The 24,130-nt window shown below is 43.5% G+C and overlaps 1 protein-coding gene across 7 annotated transcripts in view; it reads left to right on the top strand.

The window, feature by feature from the left end:
* The window catches only part of SEMA3D (semaphorin 3D), a 413,180-nt gene that overhangs the window by 161,956 nt on the left and 227,094 nt on the right, over nt 1-24,130 (top strand). For all 7 annotated transcript variants that reach the window (XM_053254951.1, XM_053254948.1, XM_053254950.1 and 4 more), the window contains exon 3: nt 14,329-14,489. In XM_053254951.1, coding sequence (XP_053110926.1) covers nt 14,329-14,489 — 161 coding nt within the window. The remainder of the gene's footprint in view (nt 1-14,328; nt 14,490-24,130) is intronic.

Here is a 24,130-nt window from a genome sequence, read left to right as displayed (position 1 = left end):
CTATTGATTTTCTTTGTCCCCATTTAAGGGAAGGGGTTGGATTAGTCAGAGTTTACAAGATGTGGTGGTGTTTAACATTTTTCTGCTGTATTTGGATCTGTTATGAATTTTGAAATCAAGTGGATATAATAATCTTGGAATTTCTCTCTCTCTCCTTTTCTAATATCTTTCGAGAGCAAACAACTGCATGTACTCTCTCTTTACCAAGGATCATCTCTCGTTTCTGAAACCATATCCTTATAAAACACTGTCCTTGTTTTGCCTTTTGAGGAGATGATCGTGTCCAGTGTGGATGAACTCCAGTCCATGTGTCTCCAGAGGTTAAATTACAGGGAGGCTGATGTATCTTGAATCTAGGCAACCCTCTTATTTATGCACTTCTAAAGCAGGAGGTTTATAACCTACTTTGTAGGCTGATGGGCTACATTTGTTAATTTGCTGGGTCACAGGTTTTGCATGTCTGTAATAGAACAAACCTATTTCATTTTATGAATAAATCCCATTGAAATGAATGCAAACTAAGTTAGTCATGGCTAACTGGTCTCATTTATTCAAATAGTGCTTAGTCATGACTGTCTATCTAATCTGCACTAGGAGAGAAGCAGAGTCCATTCCATTCCTAATATTCTAGTGTTCTATGAAGCATAGTGGCTTTCTTCTTGTTGACCTTGACCATTGTTATGAAGATGTTAGTGTAAAGTGGAGCCAGAACCCATGTCTAATGTTCTGTAAGACTGGGAAGGGTTCACAGTAGATCAGGAGCTCAGCTTCCAATCTTTCATGTGGACATTTTCAATTTTTTTGTGGGGGGGCTCTCAAACTTTAACTCCTTTAATAACAAGGATGGCTTTGCTTTATTTGGCAGTCACACAAGAAAGATAAGCTGCTTAGAATGAGGGAACCTGTACAAGCCCACGGCCTGAGGTCTTCTTTGTAATAACAAATGTTTCAAATCGGATACATTTTCATTTATGATGTTTAAAGCTAATTATTTGGCTTGGCTATGTGCTGTTTGTGAACTGAGCCTGTGTCATTTTCACCAATAATTTGAAGTCACAAAAGAGCATTTAATCATCTTTGAAATAATAATACTTTTTAATTCTTTATTTGTGCAGCTGTGCCTTTAGTCAAAAATTGTTTGGCAATATAATGCAGTATAAAAGGCATAGCCATAAAGATTCAGAAGTAACTGTTTTGTACTATAGTTAACCCATCCTGTATTTCAGAAGAATGGAGTTTACAGCCATCCTGCCACCATAAAACAGAACGGTTATATTTTTAAGGATCACAAAATCCTACATCAAAATCCTTGTGAAAGAAGATACAGACCGTGGGGCGGTGGTGGAAGGTCATTGGAATAAGTTCTGCTTGACTCTGATCAAAAGAGTTAATTTTTGTGGGCACAGCAAAGACATTGGGTTGAGATCCTCCTGCACAGATAACTTCTAATGGATACTGCAAAACAGTCTCATAGTTTTTGGTAGGGCTGAGCCAAAACTACTTACTACTTTTCATTTCTGAAATCTATGAAAATAAATTTTTATTCCAGCAATTTAAAATATAAACTTGTCACTGAGGCAAGCTGGCATATCTGCATCTTGCTGGTTTTAGGCAATTTATACCAGATACAGAATAAGGTGATTTTGCTGTGTTGTCCCACATGATTTTATGTAGAAATGTTCTACATATAGAACATGTTCTATATGTTCTACATATACTACATGGTGAAATGCCATTTCATTTTACATATTGGCTGTATCAAGCCTTAATATTATTTCAGATGAGATTGCTGAAAAACAGCAATATTATTGGCAGAGTAGCTCTAGTTCCCCCAGCTCCCCATTTGTCACCACTACCAGGTCTCTCCTGCCAGGGCATATAGTGATCCCATATCACTCTATGAAATCACACAGTTATGCAGGAGACTTTTTATAGTGAGCAAGTGCAGGTGTACCAAAGTGTTGTTGAATAAAATTGATTTTTCACCATAGAGCAGGGTTGGTCAAACTGAGGTCCACCAGCTGTTGCTGCAGCTCCCATTGTGCCTAGCCACAAATTGTAGCTGGGGATGATGGGATTTGTAGTCCAGCATCAGCTGGAGAGCCTCAGGTTGGCCACCCCAGCCTAGGGGTTAAGCTTTTCAAGCAAGTGGGGAGACTAGAATGGGATGCTTTACTAGTTGAGAAAAATATCCTCCACTCATATTTTCCTACTATTTCAAATTTTGCTCAAATCAAGCTGCTGACTTCAGGTTGGCCCACAATCTGAGGACACACACATAGAAATGAGCTGCAGGTTACCAAAGAAGAAAATGAAGAAGAGCTGCCAGCACTCTGCCAAGGACAAAGGTATTAGATTCCACTGAGGTTCAGACAAAGAACTACTGAGGAGACCTTTGACTATACTGATAATCCTGACTATAGTTTGCTTTCCAAGACAATTGGGAAGTAGCTCAGGTTGTTTCTGGCCAGTCTGAATTCAGTCTGAGCCTGTCCCTTTTTTGCTTATAGTTCTCTGGGTCCAATCCAGTGTATGCCACCTTCTCCATTATTCTTTGGGCTGTGATTAAAAAGTAGGCCTGTGCATGCTGAAAATTGTTGGATCGAATTTGATCTGACCTGACAGGAAAATTGGCAGGAGGGACAACCCCCCCCAACCCTATCAAGTCAGAAATCTAACAATTTTCTGATTTTCTGTCACAATTTAGAAGTTAAGTGCTTTTCCCTTTAAATTTTAAATCCCAGCTAGGCAAAAAAGAAACCACTTTGCGGCTGAGAGGCAGCTTCTTGTCTACATGGTTGAGTCTGACAGGCATACTGTGGCAGAGTTCTGTCATGAAAAGAGGGATTTTAGTTCGAGTTCCTCCTGTCATAGCAGAACTCTGTCCAATGATGCTTGACAGAGATCCAGTATCCCTTTTGGACTGAACACAATGGCAAAACCCTATTACATGTTAGCATCCTTTGGAAAGCTGGTTTGGTAAGCATCTCCTTCCATACTATAAGCCTAGCCTCTGTCTTCCAAAAACAGATGGTATGCTAATCCTCCTAACTGTGGGGTGGGGAGAAGTATTAGACTTCATGATATTTTTATTAGCTGTGTGTGCTGGAACTACAATAAGTAGCCATGCGGTGAATGTCCAAATTCAAGTTCAGTGTTTGAGGTTGTAGGTGTAAAGTAGTTGGCCCATTCCTTTTCTAATTTGTCCATATCACAGAGTCAGCAGAGCTTGTGTCTGTGCTCAGGATTGAGACTGGGGTCTAAAAACAGCAATGGGTTTGTTGAAATACACCAGCCTGAAGAGGTTCATTAATCTCTTACTTTGTTTGAAAGGAACTCCTGCAAATTATACCTGATAACAGCCTTGAATTCCCATTGCTGTTGACCACATCCCTCCTCCTGCTGCTGCATTATCTGCAGTTCCACACTGGCTAGGCATTACTTTAATCTTTGCTTTTTACATTGAGTTGGAAGTCTCAGTTACTATTCAAGCTGTTTTACAGTGTGAGCTGCCTTGATCGGCATTATCATTTTATGGGCCACAATTGACCAGTGTCAGGATAGTGCTAAATAACTTCAGGGAGAGCACACAGATCAGTGGTGGAACATGTGTTTTGTATATACGTCCCAGGCTTAATCCCCAACATCTTAGGTTTAATTCTTGTCCAAATGAGAAGTGTACTTTACTAATCTGGCGATCAAATGAAATGTACCCGGAGTAAGTTATAAAAATAAAATATCTTGTGGAACATGACATCAGCTGTAATAAAAAGAAAACAAAAAATTAACTCTTGATTTAGTGTTTCCTTTGGCAGTACAGGAATAGAAGAGCAGAAAAATTAACACAGTCAATAATAGTATATTTTTGTACCTACAAACATTTCCATACTGTTCTGGTCATTTTCTAATTCATTGCAATTAGGGTACAACATGACCTCAAGGCCATCAGAGTATATATGCGGCAATTAAAAAAAAATTAGTGGGAGGATATGAAACATCACAGGGCAATTGACTTCAGTATGGTTAATGAATACCTGGACTATACAGAAGATTGAAATCAAAATATTGTTGAGTTTGTCTCCGCTTCTTCAGATCATTTTGACCCACTATCTAGACAAAGCTTAAAGGATTCTAGGAAGCAAAACTGTGCTTGAGATCTTGAAAGGTTGCTGCCCATCAAAGTAGACAGTACTGACCTAGATAGATTCAAAGTCAACATAAGAAAGAATCATATGTTCATGTTGTTAATTTCATGCTATTTCCCCTTTGCCTGCTTGAAACAGTCAGTGCTGTTGAAGACTTTCTGAGCACAAATGAGTGCCACACCTTTGTCTATTCTAATTTCTGCTTTTTGTAGAACAATTTTCCTTACAACTTGCCTTGTCCACAGAGGGGTCAGGCATTCTCCAGTTGGGTAAAATATATCAAGTACAGCAGAATTGGAACACTCCACCTAGCCTTACCCCTGGTGCCAGTGAGCTCCAAGGCCATGCCCCTGCTCTCCGCAGGTTCAGCGCTTGTCTGCAGAGGCAACTGCTGAACCTGGAGAAAGGTTTCCCCTGTGGTTTGGAATGACATGTTACCATTTGCCACTGCAGTTGCAACCGGTCATGGCCCAACTCACTGGCCCCAGGGGTAAGGCTAGGTGGAGAATTCCCATTTCTGCTGTACTTGATATATTTTACCCAGCTGGAGAATGCCTGACCCCTCTGTGGACAAGACAGGTTGTAAGGAAGAGTGTGCTTTTCTCTGTTGCCAGAAGAGCTGTATGTTATGTGCAATGCAGGGATGCTGTTGGAAAATGACATTCCTTTGTAGAGTTCTCCTCCTTGCCCAACAGTATTATATAGTAACCACTAGTATTTTTAAGCCTGTTAAAATAATGGGCGCTAGTACCGGTTTTTTGTTTTGTTTCCTTTATTCCTTCTCCCTCTTTCTCGCCCTCCTTTCCTTCCTTTTATTTTTTCTTTTTCTCTCTCTCTCTTTCATTCCCTCCTTTTCTCTCCCTCTTCCTCTCTTTCCTTTCCTTCCTTTCCTCCCTCTCCCTCTCCCTCTCTCTCCTTTCCTTCCTTTCTTCCTCCTCTTCTCACTCCCATCTTTCTGTTTTCTTTCTCTTTTCTTTAACGGGCTCACTGTTTGGGGCTGGCTGCTCCTCCCTCCCTTCTGGTTTTTTTTTTTTTTTTGTCCTTCTCCCTCACTCCTTTCTCCTTTTTATTTCTTCTTCCTTACGTCTCTCTTTCCTACTTTCTCTCCCTCCCTCCTTGTTTCTTTTGTCCTTTTCCTTCCCTTCCCTCTCTTTTCTCTCTTTCCTTCTTTCTTTTGTCCTGTCTCCCTCCCTCCCTCACTCCTTCCTCTCTCTCTCTCTCTCTCTCTCTCTCTCTCTCTCTCTCTCTGTGTGTCTTTGCCTTCCTCCCTCATTTGTGAATAAGCAGATATTGCTTGTGATTTTCAGCACACAAATAATAAAACTGTTTCTTTAGTGTCTTTGTAGCATTCCCTTTATTTCAGTTCAATATTGTTGACTATATGCACTATAATTGTTTTTCTTATTATTTTCTTCTGCCTAGTTCTTTTGAGTTATCATGTTCTTCTACTCAGTTAATATAAAAAATTTTAAAAGTAACCACTGCTTCTATGTACTTTTGTTTGTCCTATTTCCTTTAGTTTCTGTGAAAATTAATGAGCTCCCTAATATTTGATTAGTTCAGGAACTTGAACAGAGCAACTCCTGTGTAAGTGACTTACTTTGATTTCTGTTTTTCTGAATGCCAAAGATTCAGGGTGAATGGATACTTCATTTGCTGGTATTATTCTTTCAAGCGGTATGGTGAAATTTACCACAGTTCAGGTGTAGTGTGTGATGAAATGGTTGTTTTAGTTGTTGTGACAGCTCTGTATATGCTCCCAGCTCCCTGTTAATTTGTCATGGCCACATCACTTTGAGATTTATGATATTTTACTGTCTCAACTTTTTGTTTTCAATTTGATTGAAAGTAATGCTCTGTCAATAACAGGGCAACTAATTAAAGCACGGATTCAGAGGCTGCTTCTATGTGCTTGCGGCACTCTCGGCAGCGACCATTGGCCGGTTTTTTTAAGGCGCGCATGCGTGAATCACGGACCTTGGCTGGGGGGGGGGGGCTTCTTTCTGCTCTGGTGTACGGCTTGTGGGTGTGTGTGTTGCTTTTCTGAGGGCTGTCACTTGTTTTGCAATTGTGTGTATTGTCTTTCAGGTGTTTTGGCGGGCGGGGGGTATAGTGCTTAGTGTAAACTTTTTGTGTGTGTGAGAGAGAGCGGAGATGAGAGCGGGGAGAAGAGACCGGCCTGGACCCGGCATCGCTGTCAATCATTACCCACCCGCCTCTGCCGTCACTGCCCTCCCCGGTCCACGCTTCTTATTCGTTTTAGCGGCAGGGCTAGTCCCGCCGCTGCCGCTTCTGCCCTCCCCAGTTTGTGTTTGTTATTGTTTGTTTTTGCGGCGGGGCTGGTTCCGCCGCTGCCGTCTCTGCCTTCCCCTGGTCTCCGCTGCTCCTCATTCATTTAAGCGGCAGGGCTGGTTCCGCTGCTGTCGCCTCTGCCCTTCCCGGTCCCCGCTTCTCCAACTTTTGCACCGAGAGTCAACATGGGCGCAATTATGTTTTCGCCGCTGCAGATGGGCCGGTCTCTTCTCCCCGCTCTCATCTCCCTGCTGCTGCAGTTTTGTATTCCTGCCGTTGCCGTCTCTGCCATCCCGGTCCCCCCGCGGGCCTGTCTTTTTTCCCTTCTCTTTTCTCGCCTCCCCCCCCCCCCCCGCTGCCGCCTCAGCCCTCCCGGTTCCCCCGCTGCCACCTCTGTCCTCCCGGTCCCCCTGCTGCCGCTTTTGCCCTCTCTGTAAGCAACATGTTCTCAACATGGCCGCCCGTGTCTCGGCGGCCATATCTTTCTCGGATGTTCTGGGCATGCGCTCCGCGCATGCCTAGAACGGCCGAGAAAGACACAGGATCACGCTTTAGCTCTTTATTATAGAGGATTAACAAATTTTCATTTTTAGAAGTTTCTTGTATACTGCTTTTCCTTCCCAAAGAGGCCAACACCACCAAGTAACGGTTGGCTGGTGGGTGCCATAAAATGCACAATAAGATGTTGTCAGGAAGGCATCAGTGTTGTCCAATATGAGATAAAAATTGGGAAGACTGCCCAAAAATACTGTCTGAATTGACAGTTTTTTATTAAACATGACACCTTCTCCCCATCCCCACATTTCCAGACTTGCTAAGCTAAGATTGGGGTGGGTTTATATTAATCAGCTGCTTTTAAGACACTAGAATCCCCATGAACCACTGATGTGTTTTTAAGTTTACAAGGCTAGAGTTGTAAGAGTTCTGAGCGGGCAAGACATAACTAATCTGTGATTAATAATAAAAAGAACACACACTTCCCTAAGGATATAAGTGATACTTTGCTGGACCAGATCAATGTTCACCTTATTTGGCATTCGTTTAAAGAATCTTTGCAACCCGCTAATGCTAGGTGGTCAACCAGAAACTGGTCTGCTTTCTGTTCCCCTCTCCTCTAACCTAGGGATGTGCATGGAACCAGTTCAGAGGCCATTTTATGGACCTCTGAACCAGTTTGAAAGTTGGGTGGTTAGAAGGTGGGGGGGATAGCTTTAAGTTCTGGGGAGGGTGCTCTTCCTCCCCCCCCCCTATGTTTCCTTTGCTGATGTGTGCACGTGCACTGGGTACTTCCATGCACCAGGGCGGCAAGGAGGTATGCTGCCACCCCGCAGGACTGTTTTAAATCACAGTGCCAGTGGGGGAAACATGTCAGGGTGCATAAGAACACCCTTCCCAGTCCTTAAAACTGCTCCCTACCTTCGAACTAGCTGTCACTGGTTCCGTGCACATCTCTACACTAAATGACACTTGGTATGGTAATCAGTGATCAGCCATATATCGCAAGCACACACCTTGTAGCTTAAGAAGATGCAGATCAGTTAATATCTGTAGCATAAGAATATATTATGTTATTATAATACAATATTTTCCTACAGTATTGTTTTTCTGCAAAAGCAGAAAGTCTTGGAAATACCTATATTTGTCTTTTCAAGTATGTCCCCTGGGATATTCTCCCCTTCTTGTTGAATGAGAAATTCCTGTACTCAGAAGGCTGGTGCAATGCTTTGGTATATGTACCTGATGCCATCTAGATTGAACTGGTTGAAAGTAAAGTTTTGTGTTTTGTGCATTGTTGAATCCAGTTTTGCAAGCTTTCTAATATTTCTTCTTCATGGTTATTTTTAAAACAAAAGGAATGATGTCCAGGATGCACCCACCAAATAGAAGAATTTGGTTCTGAATCAGCAGTGGTTGAAAGTATGGTGTTGCATTATAAGAAATGGGTGCATAGTAACAAGGGCTTTGAAAATTATTGGAACTGCACAGTTTTGTCAGAGGTTTAAACATAAGCATTTATTAATTCAGTGCCAGTTTGCAAACACCATTGAATCCACTCTTCTATTGTTTTCTCTCATAAAATTGTACTACTTTCTCTTTGTTGTAAAGTGGCTGGATTGGGAATTTTGTGAGGTTTTTTTGTTGCTGTTCTGTTTTCATCTTTGGTTCATGCCATGGCTTGTGTTCATAACTATTAACTGAATTCTGGGGCTGGTTCAACATAGGCATTTTCCTTGTTGTTCTATGCCAGAAATATTCGGACCAGGACCAATGCTTGTTATATGGGGCTAACTTTTCAGATTTTTAAAATATGTCTGTCTTTCTGCTTTTCTTTTTGTCCCTCACCACTTCTCTTTCTTTGTAGCCATACCCATCTTACTGCTTATCCCCTTTATTTCTTAAAATAAAATAAGAAAATGTTATTCTCCTGTGCAACCCATTCTAGTTTTGTTTATAGCCCAATTTTGAGTCCATATGCTTACCAGGGGTGTAATGATAGGGGGGCAGGCAGGGCACGTGCCCTGGGTACCACCCCGGCGGGTCATGTGGGGGGGACGACCAAAAAGTGGCTCCCCCCGCCCCCCTGGATCGCCCGCCGAGTGTGGCGGCGTGCGTGCGGCAGCAATTTGGCGGTGGCGGGCGGCGGTGGGCTCTAGCGCGGCCTGAGCGGCGGTGGATCGCCCGCCGAGGAGTGCAGGCAGAGCAACGCCGAGCCTGCCTTCTGGCCCGGCGTTGCTTCCCAACTGCGCAGGCGCGCCTGCGCAGTTCATTCTGTGAACTACGTCTGCGCAGTTGGGAAGCGACGCCGGGCCAGAAGGCAGGCTCGGCGTCGCTCTGCCTGCACTCCTCGGCAGGCGATCCGCCACCGCCGCTCGGGCCGCGCTACAGCTCGCCACCAGCCACCGCCGCACTCGGCGGGTGACCCGCCACCGCTGAATCGCCGCCACCGCCGGCGATCTGCCGCCTGGGGGGCGCCGCTGCGCCCTCACAGGTATGGGGGGGCCGGGGGGGCACAATTTCAGGGCCAGAGCTTGCCCTGGGCGCCGTTTCCCCCCGATACGCCACTGATGCTTACATAGCACATCTACACAATGGCTTCTAATTGTTGCCATTGTTCAAAAAGTGTTAAATGTCGTTTTCTCCCAGTCTGTAAAGAAATTGTACAGTTATGAAGAGTGACAATCTGAGGGCTAAATCATATATTAGGGCTGTGCAAAGTCAGATCGGAGAGGTCTGAAATGGTCTGATTTTGCCCAGGTCAGGGGGTGTTGCTCTGACCTCGACCTAGGAAAGCCTAGTTCAGGTCTGAGTTCTCCAATCCCATTCAGAAAAATATCTGAGCATTTTGGAGCTCCAAATGGCAATGGGAATCTGCTTGTTTTTCCCCCCTGATCACGGCTGAGGGGGGAAAAGACACCTCTGGATTCTCTGGTGTTACATGACTTTGTGCTACGGGGAATTCTTGGATATAAAATAACTTTTTTCTTCTGCATTCTCTGTGAGTATAATTTCTTGGTTACTTAAAAAAAAAAAATGAAAGGATGGTTGCATTAACTTCTAATTAAATATAGAGAGTCAAACCATGCTTATCCTCATGTGTGCCATCTTTGAGAGTTCCCAGCACCGTTCCCTCTAAAGTGCATGTCTCCGTGCACATGCACATTCTCCAAGTCCCCTGCACAGTGATCTTTCAGAGCCGTTCACTTGCCCTGGCCCTCCCAGAAGGTGCCGCTTCTTCTGCGGCTGCTGCTCTCTCTGTGACGCCTTCCCCCCATCTCCTAAGACTCCAGAGTCCGGTCCTTGCCTGGCTCCAGTTGCTTCTCCCTCTCACCCCCTCTGCCACCTCAGTCTCTGCCTATCCTGCCCACTGTTGCACCCCTCACTCTGTCCTCTTCGTAGAAACAGAAAAAGTCTAGAGTCAAATTATCTGAAGGCATTATTTACACCTCCTGGGCATCATTAATGCCTGCAGATAATTTGACTCTAGACTTTTTCTGTTTCTGTGAGGAAGACAGAACGCCAGGTGCAATGATGGGCACCTTTTCTGTTCCAACGTAACTTCCAATAATATATGCGTGTGAATTGGGGCTAGTGAGTAGTGACTAAGCCTCTTTCTGCCCATCCATCTCATTTTGCAGAGCTGCAGGGCTATGGGGATGGTGCATGCTCTGGTAAGGACTCCACCCTTGGCCTGGCTGGTCTGAGGAGTGGGGAGACTAGAGGTGGCTGCTGTGACCTTGGGTGTTAGGGGAAGGAGGAAGGCTCAAAAGAGCCTTTCCTCTGAATTTTTCTGTCACTGTCAGTTTCTGCCCCAGGACATACAGAATACAGACTCTGCTCCCTCTTCCTGTGTTTTCAGTCTGTCGCCTTAAAAATAACCTTGGGTGGAGAGTGCTTTTGAGCATGTGCAGAGCTACTCCTAACTGGAGAAAACATTTTTTTAAAAAACAACAACGTAAGAACCATGGCCTTGTCATATGAAAAGCGAACCATCATGTATAATGTTGTTAGGTTCTGCGCGGCAGCGTACAAGATCCGCCGGACCCTGACTGCCAGCCCATAACCCATGGTTTTAACTACTGAGCAATTTATTCCAACATGTTTTCTAACATACTTTTACTGTCTTAGTTACTTTTAACCTATAGTTATATATTTAACTGTTTTACCTCTTCTTTACTAGTCATTCCGTTTGAGTGGTATCTCCCTATAGACCAATTTTATATACAGATTGCACTAAATTGCTTATATCAGTTAGTTGTTTTATCAGTTTTATTAGTCTTATCAGCAGTCTTCCCTTATTTTTTAGCTATCCTGCTTTTACCCTTTAGTATATCTTATAACTTATTTTAAATATTTTATACTTATTAGACATTTTTATATTCACTGATATGTATGTATCATGTATGTATTTACCTATGCTGGTCTTTGACTGTAATAAAGCTGATTGATTGATTGACCGTGGCCTTGAGCATATGCAAGCAGTCTGTTTTAAACAAAATGATCCGTTTCCCAGCCATTTGTAACATCACAAAACATTGTTAATAAAGAAGCATGCTGAAAAAAAACCTAGTGCTATCTAAGCTGATGGGCTTATACCAACATATATGTGTTCCTTCCCCCCTCCCCCTCCATCTCCTTTCCCCATCTCCCTTTTGCCTCCTATGCTTCCACAGCCCCTCTTCTCTTCCCTTTCACTTGTTTGTTCCTTCTCTCTCACACACACACACAAACTCTCTCTCTCTCTCTCTCTCTCTCTCTCTCTCTCTCTCTCTTTCTCCTTTCCCTAATTCCCCTTTGCCTCTCTCTTCCTTCATATATTGTGTGATAGCCATTAATTCCTCACCCCAACTTGTATAGTTTAGTATTTTTGGTGCTGGAAAGGTTGCCAAATACTGTTATTCACACTGTGCTTCTGTTATGAAAGATGTAGCCAATGTCCATTGCTCTGTTTCTGGCTCAAAAGATCTTCTGTGAACAGCTAGAGAGGAATCTCACACATACGTGCTGCAGTCTCACCTTTGCTAGGCACAGGTTCAACGTGCCCTGGCAGCCCAAAATTTTTTGCAAACCATGCTATGCATGGTGCAGTAATTATTTTCGTGTTTGTGGATGTGTGTGTGTGTCAGAGAGAGTTACGTGCATACGCTGCCTTTATACTGCCACCCAGAACAAAACTCTTTCCGCTCACTCTTTCCGCTCTTTCCTCTCACTCATAACAATTAGAAGGAACACTGGTTCCCAGTCTAGCTGGGGGTTTTGTTTGTGTTTTTGGCATTTTTCTTTCTTTCCCCATAGATTTCTGGAGCATTCCGAAGGATCCAAACTGACGTCTCTGATTCCAGATACGAATCTGGTCCCCCCCACCCCACCCACAATGGTGCGCACCCCTCTCTGCTGCTTATGAGGATCTTTGGTGACTCACATGAGTGGTCTCCTTTATGTACGCGTAATGTTCAAGGAGGAAATTAGTCCAAAACTGTGGCAGCAACTTTCTTGAGCAAGATATCTTTGCCTGGCTACAGAAGTTGGTGCAGTGGCACTGTAGTTCTTTCTCTTATCTTTTATTGTTCAAATCACCAGTCCACAGCTGCTGGTGTGAATGTACCTGCAGTGACTTGTATTATATGAGTGTAAGGAGAATGGGCAAGGTAAAGGTTGTGCAAAGTACTCTAGGAATGATGTGTAACTGACTGGGCCACCATACATCTCCAGTGTTCCAGCTGAGGTGGCCCCACCCTCCACAACTGCTACCACAAAGCTACCATCTTGCTCTGTGGGGAAGGGAGGAGAGAGAGACAAAAACTGGAGAGCTGCCACCATCCAGGTCCCATGTTCCAGTGGCGGTGGCTCCTCCCTCCCCAACTGCCACCACAGAGCAACCAGGGACCATTTTGATCTGAGGGGAGGAGAGAAGAAAGAAGTGAGCCTAAAGAGCCAGGCATGTAAACGTCTCAACATGTTGCTCGATGTATAGTTCTTTATTGGAGGTTTTATGTAAACTGCTTTGGGTGGTTTGCCTGAAAAGTGGTACACAGGAACATAGGAAGCTGCCATATGCTGAGTCAGACCATAGGTCCATCTTGCTCAGTATTGTCTACACAGACTGGCAGCGGCTTCTTCAATGTTGCAGGCAGGAATCTCTCTCAGCCCTATCTTGGAGAACCCAGGGAAGGAACTTGGAGCCTAGATGCTCTTCCCAGAGCGGCTCCATCCCCTAGGGGGAATATCTTACAGCGCTCACACTTCTAGTCTCCCTTTTATATGCAACCAGGGCGGATTCTGCTTAGCTTAAGGGGACAAGTCATGCTTGCTACCACAAGACCAGCTCTCTTCCCATATATAAATGCTAATCAATAAACTATTTTAATTGGAGACTTTGCCGTACAAAAGCATATGAGGATGGCCTTGCTGGATCCAAGAAAGCTAAATACTCCAGTGTTCTGTTTTTAACAGCAGTCAACCAGATTCCTTTGGAAAGCTTCCTCATGAGCAGGGCCTGAGTAAGACAACCTAATTTTGTCCTTTTGGAAGAATACTGCCTTAAAACATAGACGTTTCCTCTCTCTCTCTCTCTCTCTCTCTCTCTCTCTCTCTCTCTCTCTCTCTCTCTCTCTATATATATATATATATATATATGGAGAGGGGAGGGAGAGCAGAGAGTCGGGCAGAGTAGATACTACTTCTCCCCCACTCTGTTTTAACGTCATAGTAGTCCTGTGAAGGCAGGCTTAGAGATAGTGACTGGCCTAAGGTTCCCCAGTGAGCTTGGTGGCTGACTAGGTCTCCCAACTGTATATATCCACTTCTAGCCCCAACGGTTTAATCACTACACCCTGATGCTCCATCTTGCTAATAGATATTAAATTTGCCTAATCTTGATTTTAGATGCTCTCTACTAAGCAAGAACATCACATTTGTATGGTAATCATTTCCATTTTTGCCAGTCTATTGTCAATCAATTATCTTGGCGGACTTCAAGTTCTGATGGTGGGAGTGGGGGTGGGGGAGAAGAATCTTTACCCATTCAATTATATGCAGTGATATGGACATACTTTTGTATACCATCCTGATCCTCATCTTCTTTTCTCTCTAAGCTAAATATCCCTTCATTTTTTAGCTTTTCCTTTTAAGGAAGGTGCTCCAAACTCTTGAGCATTTCAGCACATAAAACCTCTGTGGAACAAACTATGTCTATTAACTTTGTAGAAACTGCACTATGCTCACCCCCATGCTCTAGAAAGAAATGTAGTTAATTTCTGCAAAGCATACTACATGCTCTTTGCTAGTTACCCTAACCAGCTAATATCATGCTGGGTGCATATATTTACAGAAGACACCCATGAGCCATGTGTTTACATATTTGATTATAAAGATTTTCTTCATTCTCTCACAGACTTGCTGCTTTCCAACAGCTGTGTTCCATTCCTGGGCTCAGCAGAGGGCCTGGATTTTCGAACCCTGCTGCTGGATGAAGAGAGGGGGCGGCTGCTTCTCGGCGCTAAGGACCACATTTTTCTGCTCAGCTTGGTTGATTTAAACAGAAACATAAAGAAGGTCAGTTTATATTATGCATAATATTTTTACAATTCAACTGATGGTTTTGTTTTTAACCCTTCTGCCCTCCCACAGAGTGAGGAGCAAACATAGTATGTGATACATCATTACAAGGACTTAATAACTTTGCCTCCCATTGATACATGGTTTGCTTGTAATAAGCCGAATTTGTCAGCATGTGTGACCTCTTGTTAGTAGCAAAGTAATATAATATGACAAATATCAATTGGCTTTCTGCCCCATGTCCAGCTAGAATGTAAGCAAATGGTAAGATCTCTTTTCTCATCTATTATGACAACTAGTTCCAAGTGAAGTCACTCCTCACTTAGCCATGTCCTCATCTCAGTTACACCTATTGCCCTAAGCACAGGTTTTACTGGCCAAGATATCTGACCCTTTGCAGTAGACTATCATGCTAATTACAATTCTGAGGACAATTTTGCCAGCATAGATGCATGTGTGCATAATTGTGCTTCTGTTTATTGAATCATCCATTATCCTTCTCCAAATGTTTAACAACAACAAGATGAGAGAGCCCCGGTTAATAATTAATACTATTCCAGGCCTCTGAAGCATAACTTGAGATAAAGGAGAAACTTAAAGACTAGATTTTTATTACAGTTAATATCTGACATCCAGGGCAAGGAAGCGCTGGTGCAGCAAGGGAAAGCAGACAAAACACTTCCAGACTAACTGCACTGGAGGAGTGATTTTTGATGCACTCCCCTTCCCCAGGAAGCCTTCTGATAATATGTTCCTGAGGGCTGCATAAAGGATATATATGTGGGTGGTACAGAGGTTTTCCTGAGGAAGGGGAGATAATCAATTATTGCTCCTTGCCCAGTGCAGTTAGTCTGGAAGTGCTGTAGTCTCCTTCTCTTGCTGCACTGGCACTTCTTGCTCTGGATTTCAGCCACTATATTTTGAAGATGAAATTAAAGTGAGTTGGTGCAACACTTTATTCCAAATTCAAAGTTGACACCTAGTTCACACATGCATGTGCATCATGGGGCAATAAACCAGTCAGTTCCCAAAGCTCTTCTGATCTGCTGACTGTTTGGAAAGTAGATGGGTGGGAGCCTCCTTTCCTTCTTAGTAATTGAAAGAGATAAGAATTCCCATCTATGCATTGGAAAGAACATCTGAACCAAATAATAGAATTGAATATCTGGAAATACCAAAAGGCCATCTAACTATCCATCCACAAGTCCTTGCAGATGAATGCCACCTAAAATGGCAGACACAAATAGCATCAAGATGTTTACAAAGCAAATAGGTCGGCAACTCTCATAAGTGATCCTTTCCATACACTCTAGGCTTAACTTCCAAGGCCTAAAGAATGTCTCATACTAGATGAAAAACTGCAATGCTCTCCTAAGCTGAGACTCAGTTTGCTCAATTGTGCCCAATAGAAAGATGTTAGTTTGAACTAGGCATGTTTCTGGTGGTGCTGAGCCTTTAACTTTGTGGTTCACCATTTAAATCACACACAGTATGGGAACCAGATATTTGCAGAGAAAATCTTTATAATACAATGTTTATATTTTTGTTGTGACTTTTTTCAGCTTTGTCACTGCTTTATCATTTTTGTGCATACACACAGAATTTTTAAAGCTGCAAACAGAACTCCATACATGTATTTTCTAGATCCCAGAAGGATGCTGTTAATCAACAATACATTTATACAACTCCTTTTTATTAACAAACAGAAATATAACATGAAAGATGTTTCAGATTCTGCCTTCTTTAGTTGCACTCGCTCTCCTTCTCATTCATATATATATTATATATGCAAATTCAAATCAAATCACTCTCACTCATTCATATTGATATCTATCTATCTATCTATCTATCTATGAATGAGTGAGAGTGATTTGATTTGAATTTGAGGGGAAGTGAATAAATGGACTTAAGTCACCCATTAAGGCTTCAATTCCAAAAAGATGAGTCAACATTCAATCAAAGTTTATATATACTTATTATCATCAAGAGAGCCAAATTTCTATGATTCTATTCCTATTCTATTCTGTTCTATTTTTATTAAGCACTTATTTAGCACTTCTTGAATGCTTCACATACAGTTAACTTTACAGCAGCCCTGTAGCCTAGGTCAGTGTTGTTACCCCCATGTTGCATCTCTGAAGTGGCTGAGATCAGCTTGCTTAAGGCCAGCAAGTGTGCCTGGAACTAAACATGACAGCAGTCATGGGGCTGCTGCTGGAAATAGCCCCTCCTCTCTCATAGCATGCAGTAGTAATACAAAATGTGTGCCATGACATCATCACCATGTTCAGAGTTCTGCAGCTCAGATCCTCTTCATTGGCTGCCATTTCAGGAACTGGGGAATCTCAGAGTGTGATGCCACCATGTCATACTTGTATCCAGATGTTACCAGAAATAACAAGATGCAAGGCTGCTGCTCTGGTCCCCAGCCCTGTCTCTGGTGAATATCTAGCTGCAGCCTGAATTCATAGCACAGGCAAACTTGAAGCACAGCTTAGTATTTGGGCAACTGTGTCAAAACACCATATATCAGCACTTGAATTATAGAGGGAAAACTGGAAGCATCCTTAATGAAATCCACAAACCCTACTCCTTGAGTGCTCTAGGCTTAATATAAGCCATGGCTCTTCAGTAGTCATCTAAAAACAGTTAAGATAAACATGCCAAAAGGCAAGGGGTGGACACTTCTCCTACTGTAATTTAAGCATTGCCTTGAATTGAAAAATGCTGTCAAAATATATTGTAAAAAGGAATTGTGTCTTTTAGAATTCTTTATTTCATGCCAAAGCTGTTTAAGAGGTACACAAATGGAATTTCTGCATGTTTCCATACTGCATACATGTTTGCAGTATTTTCAGATCAGTAAACAAACATGCAGATTACCTGATCAATTTCTTTTGGCTGTGGCTAAGTGATTCCTAGAACTAAACAATAGTTTCTGTACAGTTTTGCAACAGAGTTTGTCTGTTCTGATAAGGTTCTCTCTGAGATTTATCATGGGGTGTCACTGCAGACAAGCATATTTTAAGTACTATAAAAGGTAAGTTGCTATTCTGAGCCATTTCACCTCCATAGTGATCCCAGTGGGATCTGTGGGTGCTGGAGTCCTTTGGCAACTGGCCTACCTATTTAAGAGTCTCAGTGTGGATTAATAGGTCTGGCCTTTGGAGTGTTGGTTCTGAGGGCCATGCTGTCTGCCTATCTTTCATTTAATTACTCTTTGTAGTTGCACCCCTGATCGCAATATACATGCCATTCCTGCTGATTTTGTGTATATCAAACTCACTTAAAAGACTTTGGTGCTTGAAAGGTACTCCCCAGTAGCAAATAAGTGTCAGAATGTGGTGTTTGTGCTGTGCTGTGTTTAGACTGACCCTTGTTTGTGTTGGCTGAGTGCCACCAGGCTCCACTCCAGGCCTTTCTCTGTGTGAGGAAACCGCACACGTTGGGAGCTACAAGGGTCTGAAGCATGTCCTTTGTGCTCCTTGGAATTCGGAGTTACCTGACAAAATATGTTCCATTGCAGGTAGCCATGAGGGACCAAAGCAGTAAATTAGACTATTAAATCTCTTCCTGCAAAAGGTACAGGTACAAACAATCCTAAAGAACGATGACTTGGAAACACTGTTCTTTGACATTTAAGATGGATTCAGTAGTCTGAAGTGGGAACTGAGCCTGTTGAACAAATAAGATTTATTTTATTGTTTAAAACTCCTCAAATAAATCTGAATTATAGGGTGCACACAAAGGTGATTAGTCAGCTTGAGCCATTACTTAGGAAACAGTTGACCTATTCAGTATTTAAACAAGTGCAGTTAATAGGAATAGCATAGGAAGCTGCATACCCTGAGTTAGACCATTGGTCTAACTGGCTCAATATTTACACCAACTGGCAGCAGCGGAGTCCTCCCCAACCTACCTGAAGATGCCAGGGATTGACGCTGCGACGTTCTGCATGTAAAATACAGGATATGGTGTACATTTAATGACACAATATTAACTAGCTTAACCCATGCAGAGCATCTGTGCACTAGTACTTGATTGCTCCCCTCACCCCCTGCTACAGCCCCCCTCACCTTAGAGATCTCTCCACCCTCACCTGAGCCGTACTCCTGCTCCTCCTCCTCCATCCTGTTGCTTCCATCCCCCTCAATCCTCTTGGTCATGGCTTCAGTGTTGCTGGTGCCTATTGGCCAAGCTGCAGCCCCCTATCCCCAGAGACCTCCCCACCCTCCTCCCCACAGGAACAGCAGCAGCGGTTGAATGGACCCTTCCTCGCTGCCGCCACAGACATGGCTGCTTGTTCTCCTCAGGCCACTGACAGGCCTGGGCACGTCCCTTGCCTGCCTGCCTCCCTCCGCCAATAGCCTTGGTAGCCCCAAAGAGCAGCACTGGTTGGCAGGGCCATTCTTTGCTGCCACCTCCATGGTCACTTGTTCCCCTCAGTCGGCTGACAGGCTTGGACCCATCCCTCTCCCTCCCTCCTCCACTTGCTCTTCCCCTATGTCTTTCTTTCCTTCCCTTCTTTCTTTACTTTCTTTCTCTCTACCTTCCCAAGTTAACAAATCTTGTTCATCTTGTTTCTTGATCTAATTCACATGACAGCTTCTTTCTCCTGAAGGGGCTCTTTCCTCCCTCACAATCCCTCTCTTCACAGACCCCTGCGTGTTTGTGTTTTATACACACACACACACACACACCTCCTTTACAATCAAGAATATCTTCCAACCAGTAACAGTTGAATTCCAACTGACCTTAGCCATCACATGCTCCTCCTCCTGCCCAGTCACCATGGTGCAACAGGCTCCTCCTCCCTATCTGCTGCTGCTTCTGCTTCTTCTTCATCTTATTATTGATTGATTGATTGATTGATTGATTGATTGATTTATCTATCATTAATTCAATTTCTATACTGCCCTTCCAAAAATGACTCAGGGCGGTTTACACAGAGAAATAATAAATAAATAAGATGGATCCCTGTCCCCAAAGGGATCACAATCTAAAAGAAACATAAGGCAGACATCAGTAACAGTCACTGGAGGTACTGTGCTGGGGTGTGTGTGTGGATAGAGCCAGTTACTCTCCCCCTGATAAATAAAGAGAATCACCACATTAAAAGGTGCCTCTTTGCCAAGTTAGCAGAATCCCCACTGCCCAGTCAGGTGCTTCTGCTCACAAACTCTCGCAAGAGCTGTCATGCACGAGATTAGCCACGGGTGTGCCTTAGAGAATAATATATATATAATATAGATAATATAGATATGCTGAGTTTTTATTAATATAATTAATATATAAGACTAGGTCATGTGTGTGTCTGTCAGAGGTGGTTACAACCTGTCTGCGTTGTGGTCTGGACAGTTTACTGCATGCCCACAACATTGCTCCATTGTTACTCTATTATATCTTATGGTAATGTTAAGAGTGTTCAGTTTAGTATGATGCGGGAGAAATACATTAAGAGCATTTAAACTATTCATCTTGAATATGGTGCATTGCATATTTTTATGGCAGACCATGCTGCTCAGGATACAAGCTAGCTGTTACAGATATCACTGTGAAGTTGCTAGTGAGATCCACCCCTGTCTGCCATAATGAGTGTGCTATCAAGGATGAGCAACCTTGTGACAGGCTGCCAGCATTCAGGCACTGTGACTGTGAGGAGCCTCACAGACATCTGGCCAAAGAGATAAATACTTCAAATTCCCAGGAACCTGCTTTGGTATATACTGTTTTTGTCACTTAGTCTACACACTGAGATTATAGATAATAAACTAATTGCTCCTTAGAGCAACTTGTGTTTGGGAATGGGAAATTGTGCATTTTGTTTTCTGTAAACGTGTTGAGAATTGTGTTGCGGGTGAGGGAGTGTTTCCCAAGGAAAGATTTTTCTCTTCCCTTTTAAGGTCCTGTTTCATGGGGTTTCCCAGAACAATGAACAATCCAGAAGTGTTCTTGTATACATACAATTTTTTAGGAATTATAATAGTCAGCTATATACGAGAGCAAAAAATATAGCATGTATATTACAGAAAAAGTGAGAAGAAAACCAGTACAGTATCAAAGACTTGAGATATACTTTCCTAGATATTCATAAAGTTACAAAGAAAATAATTAAATCGTAATGCCTGAACATATTACTGTGTAATAATACCAATTAATGACTTGTTAGGCATAGATTAGGTTTTGCCAAGAAGCCAGTTCAGATACCATAGTACTGGATGTGACAGAACTGAAAATGAGTTGTTTTCAGTGCATCCTTTAAAAATGCCAAGTTGAATGATTGTACAAGTGCTAAGAATTGTACAAATTCTTAGTAGTAATTGCTAGCTTCCTTTTTGTGAGTATGGGTGTGAACTATGTAGCACCTCATAAAGTTAGTTTAGTGTTTTTGTATCTTTCAAAATATAACTTATGGAAAGTTACTGAAGCTAAACCTCAAGAACATACAGCATCATAACAAAATATTTTGCTTTTTTAGATTCTAAGGATATTTGCTCAAATGTGGACCAAAGTAGAATTTAGCAGCTGAAGTTTAAACAAATCAACATAAGGTTCAGCCTAGAATACCCTCATGTTTTTAGCCTTCTTTCTGAGGGGAAGGCGGCTTATGAGACAACTATGTCCGTATATACACGATAACGTTTGTGTTCACAGTCCAATACTAACCAGATTCGCAACACATTGAATTTGCAGACCTTGACAGGGATATCTTACTTTATTTTTGGTCAGTCTGCTATGTTGGTTCAAGATGGCCACTCAAAGTATAGGCAATACCCCTATGTAACTCATGTGCTGACAGGCAGATACAAACCGAATTTACAACACCGGGGCTGGGGATCCTAGATGAGTCACTGTGTTAAAATAAGTGGAAAGTAGGTTCCGTTAGTTCTACTTGGAACTACTTTTTTAATATGAAGTGTTTTTTTTTTTTACTTTGTGTTTACCTTGGATGGTCTGATGGTCATGTGCCTGGTAACTGATGTGTAAAACTTGTAACACATGTACAACTCTGCCCCTAATATACCCTCAATCTTTTAGTAAGCATCTTGACCACAGATAAACATGCAGTGCACACATTGAGGGCAGCTGTCATCTACTTCTATTCCTGTGCAATTAGGATGGATTCTCCATTCAAAGCATTGATGGATGGATGGATGAAGTGCTGTCAAGTTGGTGTTGACTCTTAGTGACCACATAGATAGATTCTCTCCAGGATGATCTGTCTTCAACCTGGCCTTTAAGGTCTCTCAGTAGTAGTGTGCATGGTTCGGTTCGGGCACACTGTTACAGACCTCCGGACTGGTTCGGCAGTCCAGCGGTCCGGAGGTTCGGATGGGCGGGGGCATGTAGCTTTAACCGGGGGGGTGGTAGTACTTACCCCCCCCCGCCTCTCTTCTCCCTCTGGCGCTGGTCCTTTTAAACATCTTCTTGGGGTGGCAGAGTTCCTCCCTGCCACCCCTGCCCCCGTCGTCGTTCCTTAAGGCTTAAAAGAGACTAGAGCTAGTGGCGCGCATGCGCCCTGCATGGCGCGCGCTTGTATCTGATGCCTCCCCAAGAAGATGTTAAAAAGGACCAGCGCCAGAAGGGGAAGAGTGGCGGGGGGAGTAAGTACTACCACCCCCCTGCTTAAAGTAACAGTCCCCCCCGTGCCGGACCAGGGGGACTCCGGACCGTGCACACCCCTATCTCTCAGTGTATTTGCTGTCGTATTTGGGTCATAAGAACATAAGAAAAGCCTTGCTGGATCAGGCCCAAGGCCCATCTAGTCCAGCATCCTGTTTCACACAGTGACCTACCAGATGCCACTGGAAGCCTACGGCAGGAGTTGAGGGCATGCCCTCTCTCCTGCTGTTGCTCCCCTGCAACTGGTACTCAGAGGCATCCTAAGTACCAGCAAGGGGCCCATCCACCTTGCTGCTGGTTATCCTCTTCTTCTCTTTCCTTCAAGTTTCCCCAGGAGTATGGACTTCTTAAGGGAGCTGGTTTTTACATAATGTATCCAAAGTATGATATTTTGAGCCAGGTCATCACTCAAAGCATTACCTGAGCTTAAAAGAACCAGAGCACCATTGTTCAAAGTTCTCCATGCCCAGTATGACAACACTGAAAGCTCTTGCAGAAATAGATTTTGAGAAAAGTTCTGTTTTTAGCCATAGAAGCTCATACTTACAAAGGCAGTTTTCCTCAGACTTTTGATCACTGGAAGATATCATAGGGTTTTTATGGATTAAATTTTTAACCACACCTCACCTACATTCAGGAAGACTCCATGCATGTATGCAATTTCTTACTCATCAATGGGCACAATAAGAAGGCATTCTTCTTGTAATTGCAGGTAACTGGTTTTGCAGTGCACTGATCTTCCCTTTTCCCAGACAGTTGGCCTAAGGATGGAATTGTGGTTTGTAGACAATGGCAAGGGGATTCACCCACACCTGTTGGTTTTAATGCAGGTTACATCAGGTTATCCCAGTGCTTACTCCTTTGCTTGAGACAATGTCACTCCTTATATATTGGAACATGTGCTGCTGCCCCCTGGTTTTTCTGTTCCAGGGTTCATACAGTGGTGAATAATTCAAAAAGAGCCATTTTCAGGAATTCATGGCGGGGGGGGGGGATGAACATGCATGAGACAGACTGCATGGTGACAGCTGGCTCTGTCTCTTGACCTCAGCATGTTGTTAAACAGACCAGTGGCATATGGAAGGCATGGGCAGCCCTCCCATGGTGGTGGCGGCAGGCTCTCTACCATGGCACTGAACTCCCCCACCAGTGGCAATTGTGGAGGTGCTGTGGGGAGTGGCAGTGATGGAGGGACTGTGACCTCCCTGCCCCCTGCGATGGCAGAGGCATTCTACTACTGCAACAACGGGAGGCTGGACTCCTACAACAGCCGTTGTGCCAGGAGAGCGCAGTGTTGGTCCAAACGGCTGCTCAGGCCAGCAGAACAACTTCTACGGCAAGTCAAACTCCGCAGCCCACTGCGACAAGAGACAGCCTGCAGGGAAGGAATATACCTGATAAGACACCTGCTGTACCTATTGAAGAACCTGATTCTGGGGATGCAGATTCCTCCAATACTTCTGACACAGATGATGATAATACCTCCACGGTTCCCACAGAGCCCCAGGATCCTGAGCTACCAACAGATGTGCCACCGAATACTTCTGTGTCACCAACAGAAGAGCTAAAGGCCTACCATATTCAAATACATGAGATGGCAGAGGCTTTAGGCCTTGAACTGAAGCAGCCAGAGATGGATTTAAAGGACCCAGTCTATAATATGGTGGCACGGGCAAAGGTTTCCTATCCAGTGTCTCTACCCATGTTGCCAGCGATTACTAAAGTGGCACAAACAGCTTGGGAGGTCTTGCAAACTTCTACGGCAACTTCACATAAATTGGAAGGCCTATATCATATACAGGAGGAGGAAAACACCTACCTCATGAAACATCCGGTGCCAAACTCCTGAGTTGTAGAGTGTGCTTCCTCGAAGGGTGCTCAGCTACATTCTACACCTAGTGATAAGGAGGGCAGAAAACTTGATGTATTGGGCCATAAAGTCTACGCCACGTCAAGTTTGGCTATTAAGATCACCAACTATTCGGCATGCCTAGCACGGTATGGGCAACACCTTT

This window comes from Hemicordylus capensis, chromosome 5 (assembly GCF_027244095.1).
Source record: "Hemicordylus capensis ecotype Gifberg chromosome 5, rHemCap1.1.pri, whole genome shotgun sequence".
Lineage (NCBI taxonomy): Eukaryota > Metazoa > Chordata > Lepidosauria > Squamata > Cordylidae > Hemicordylus > Hemicordylus capensis.
The sequence above is the reverse complement of the archived record's forward strand: the minus strand, read 5'-3'. Positions and strand labels throughout refer to the sequence as shown.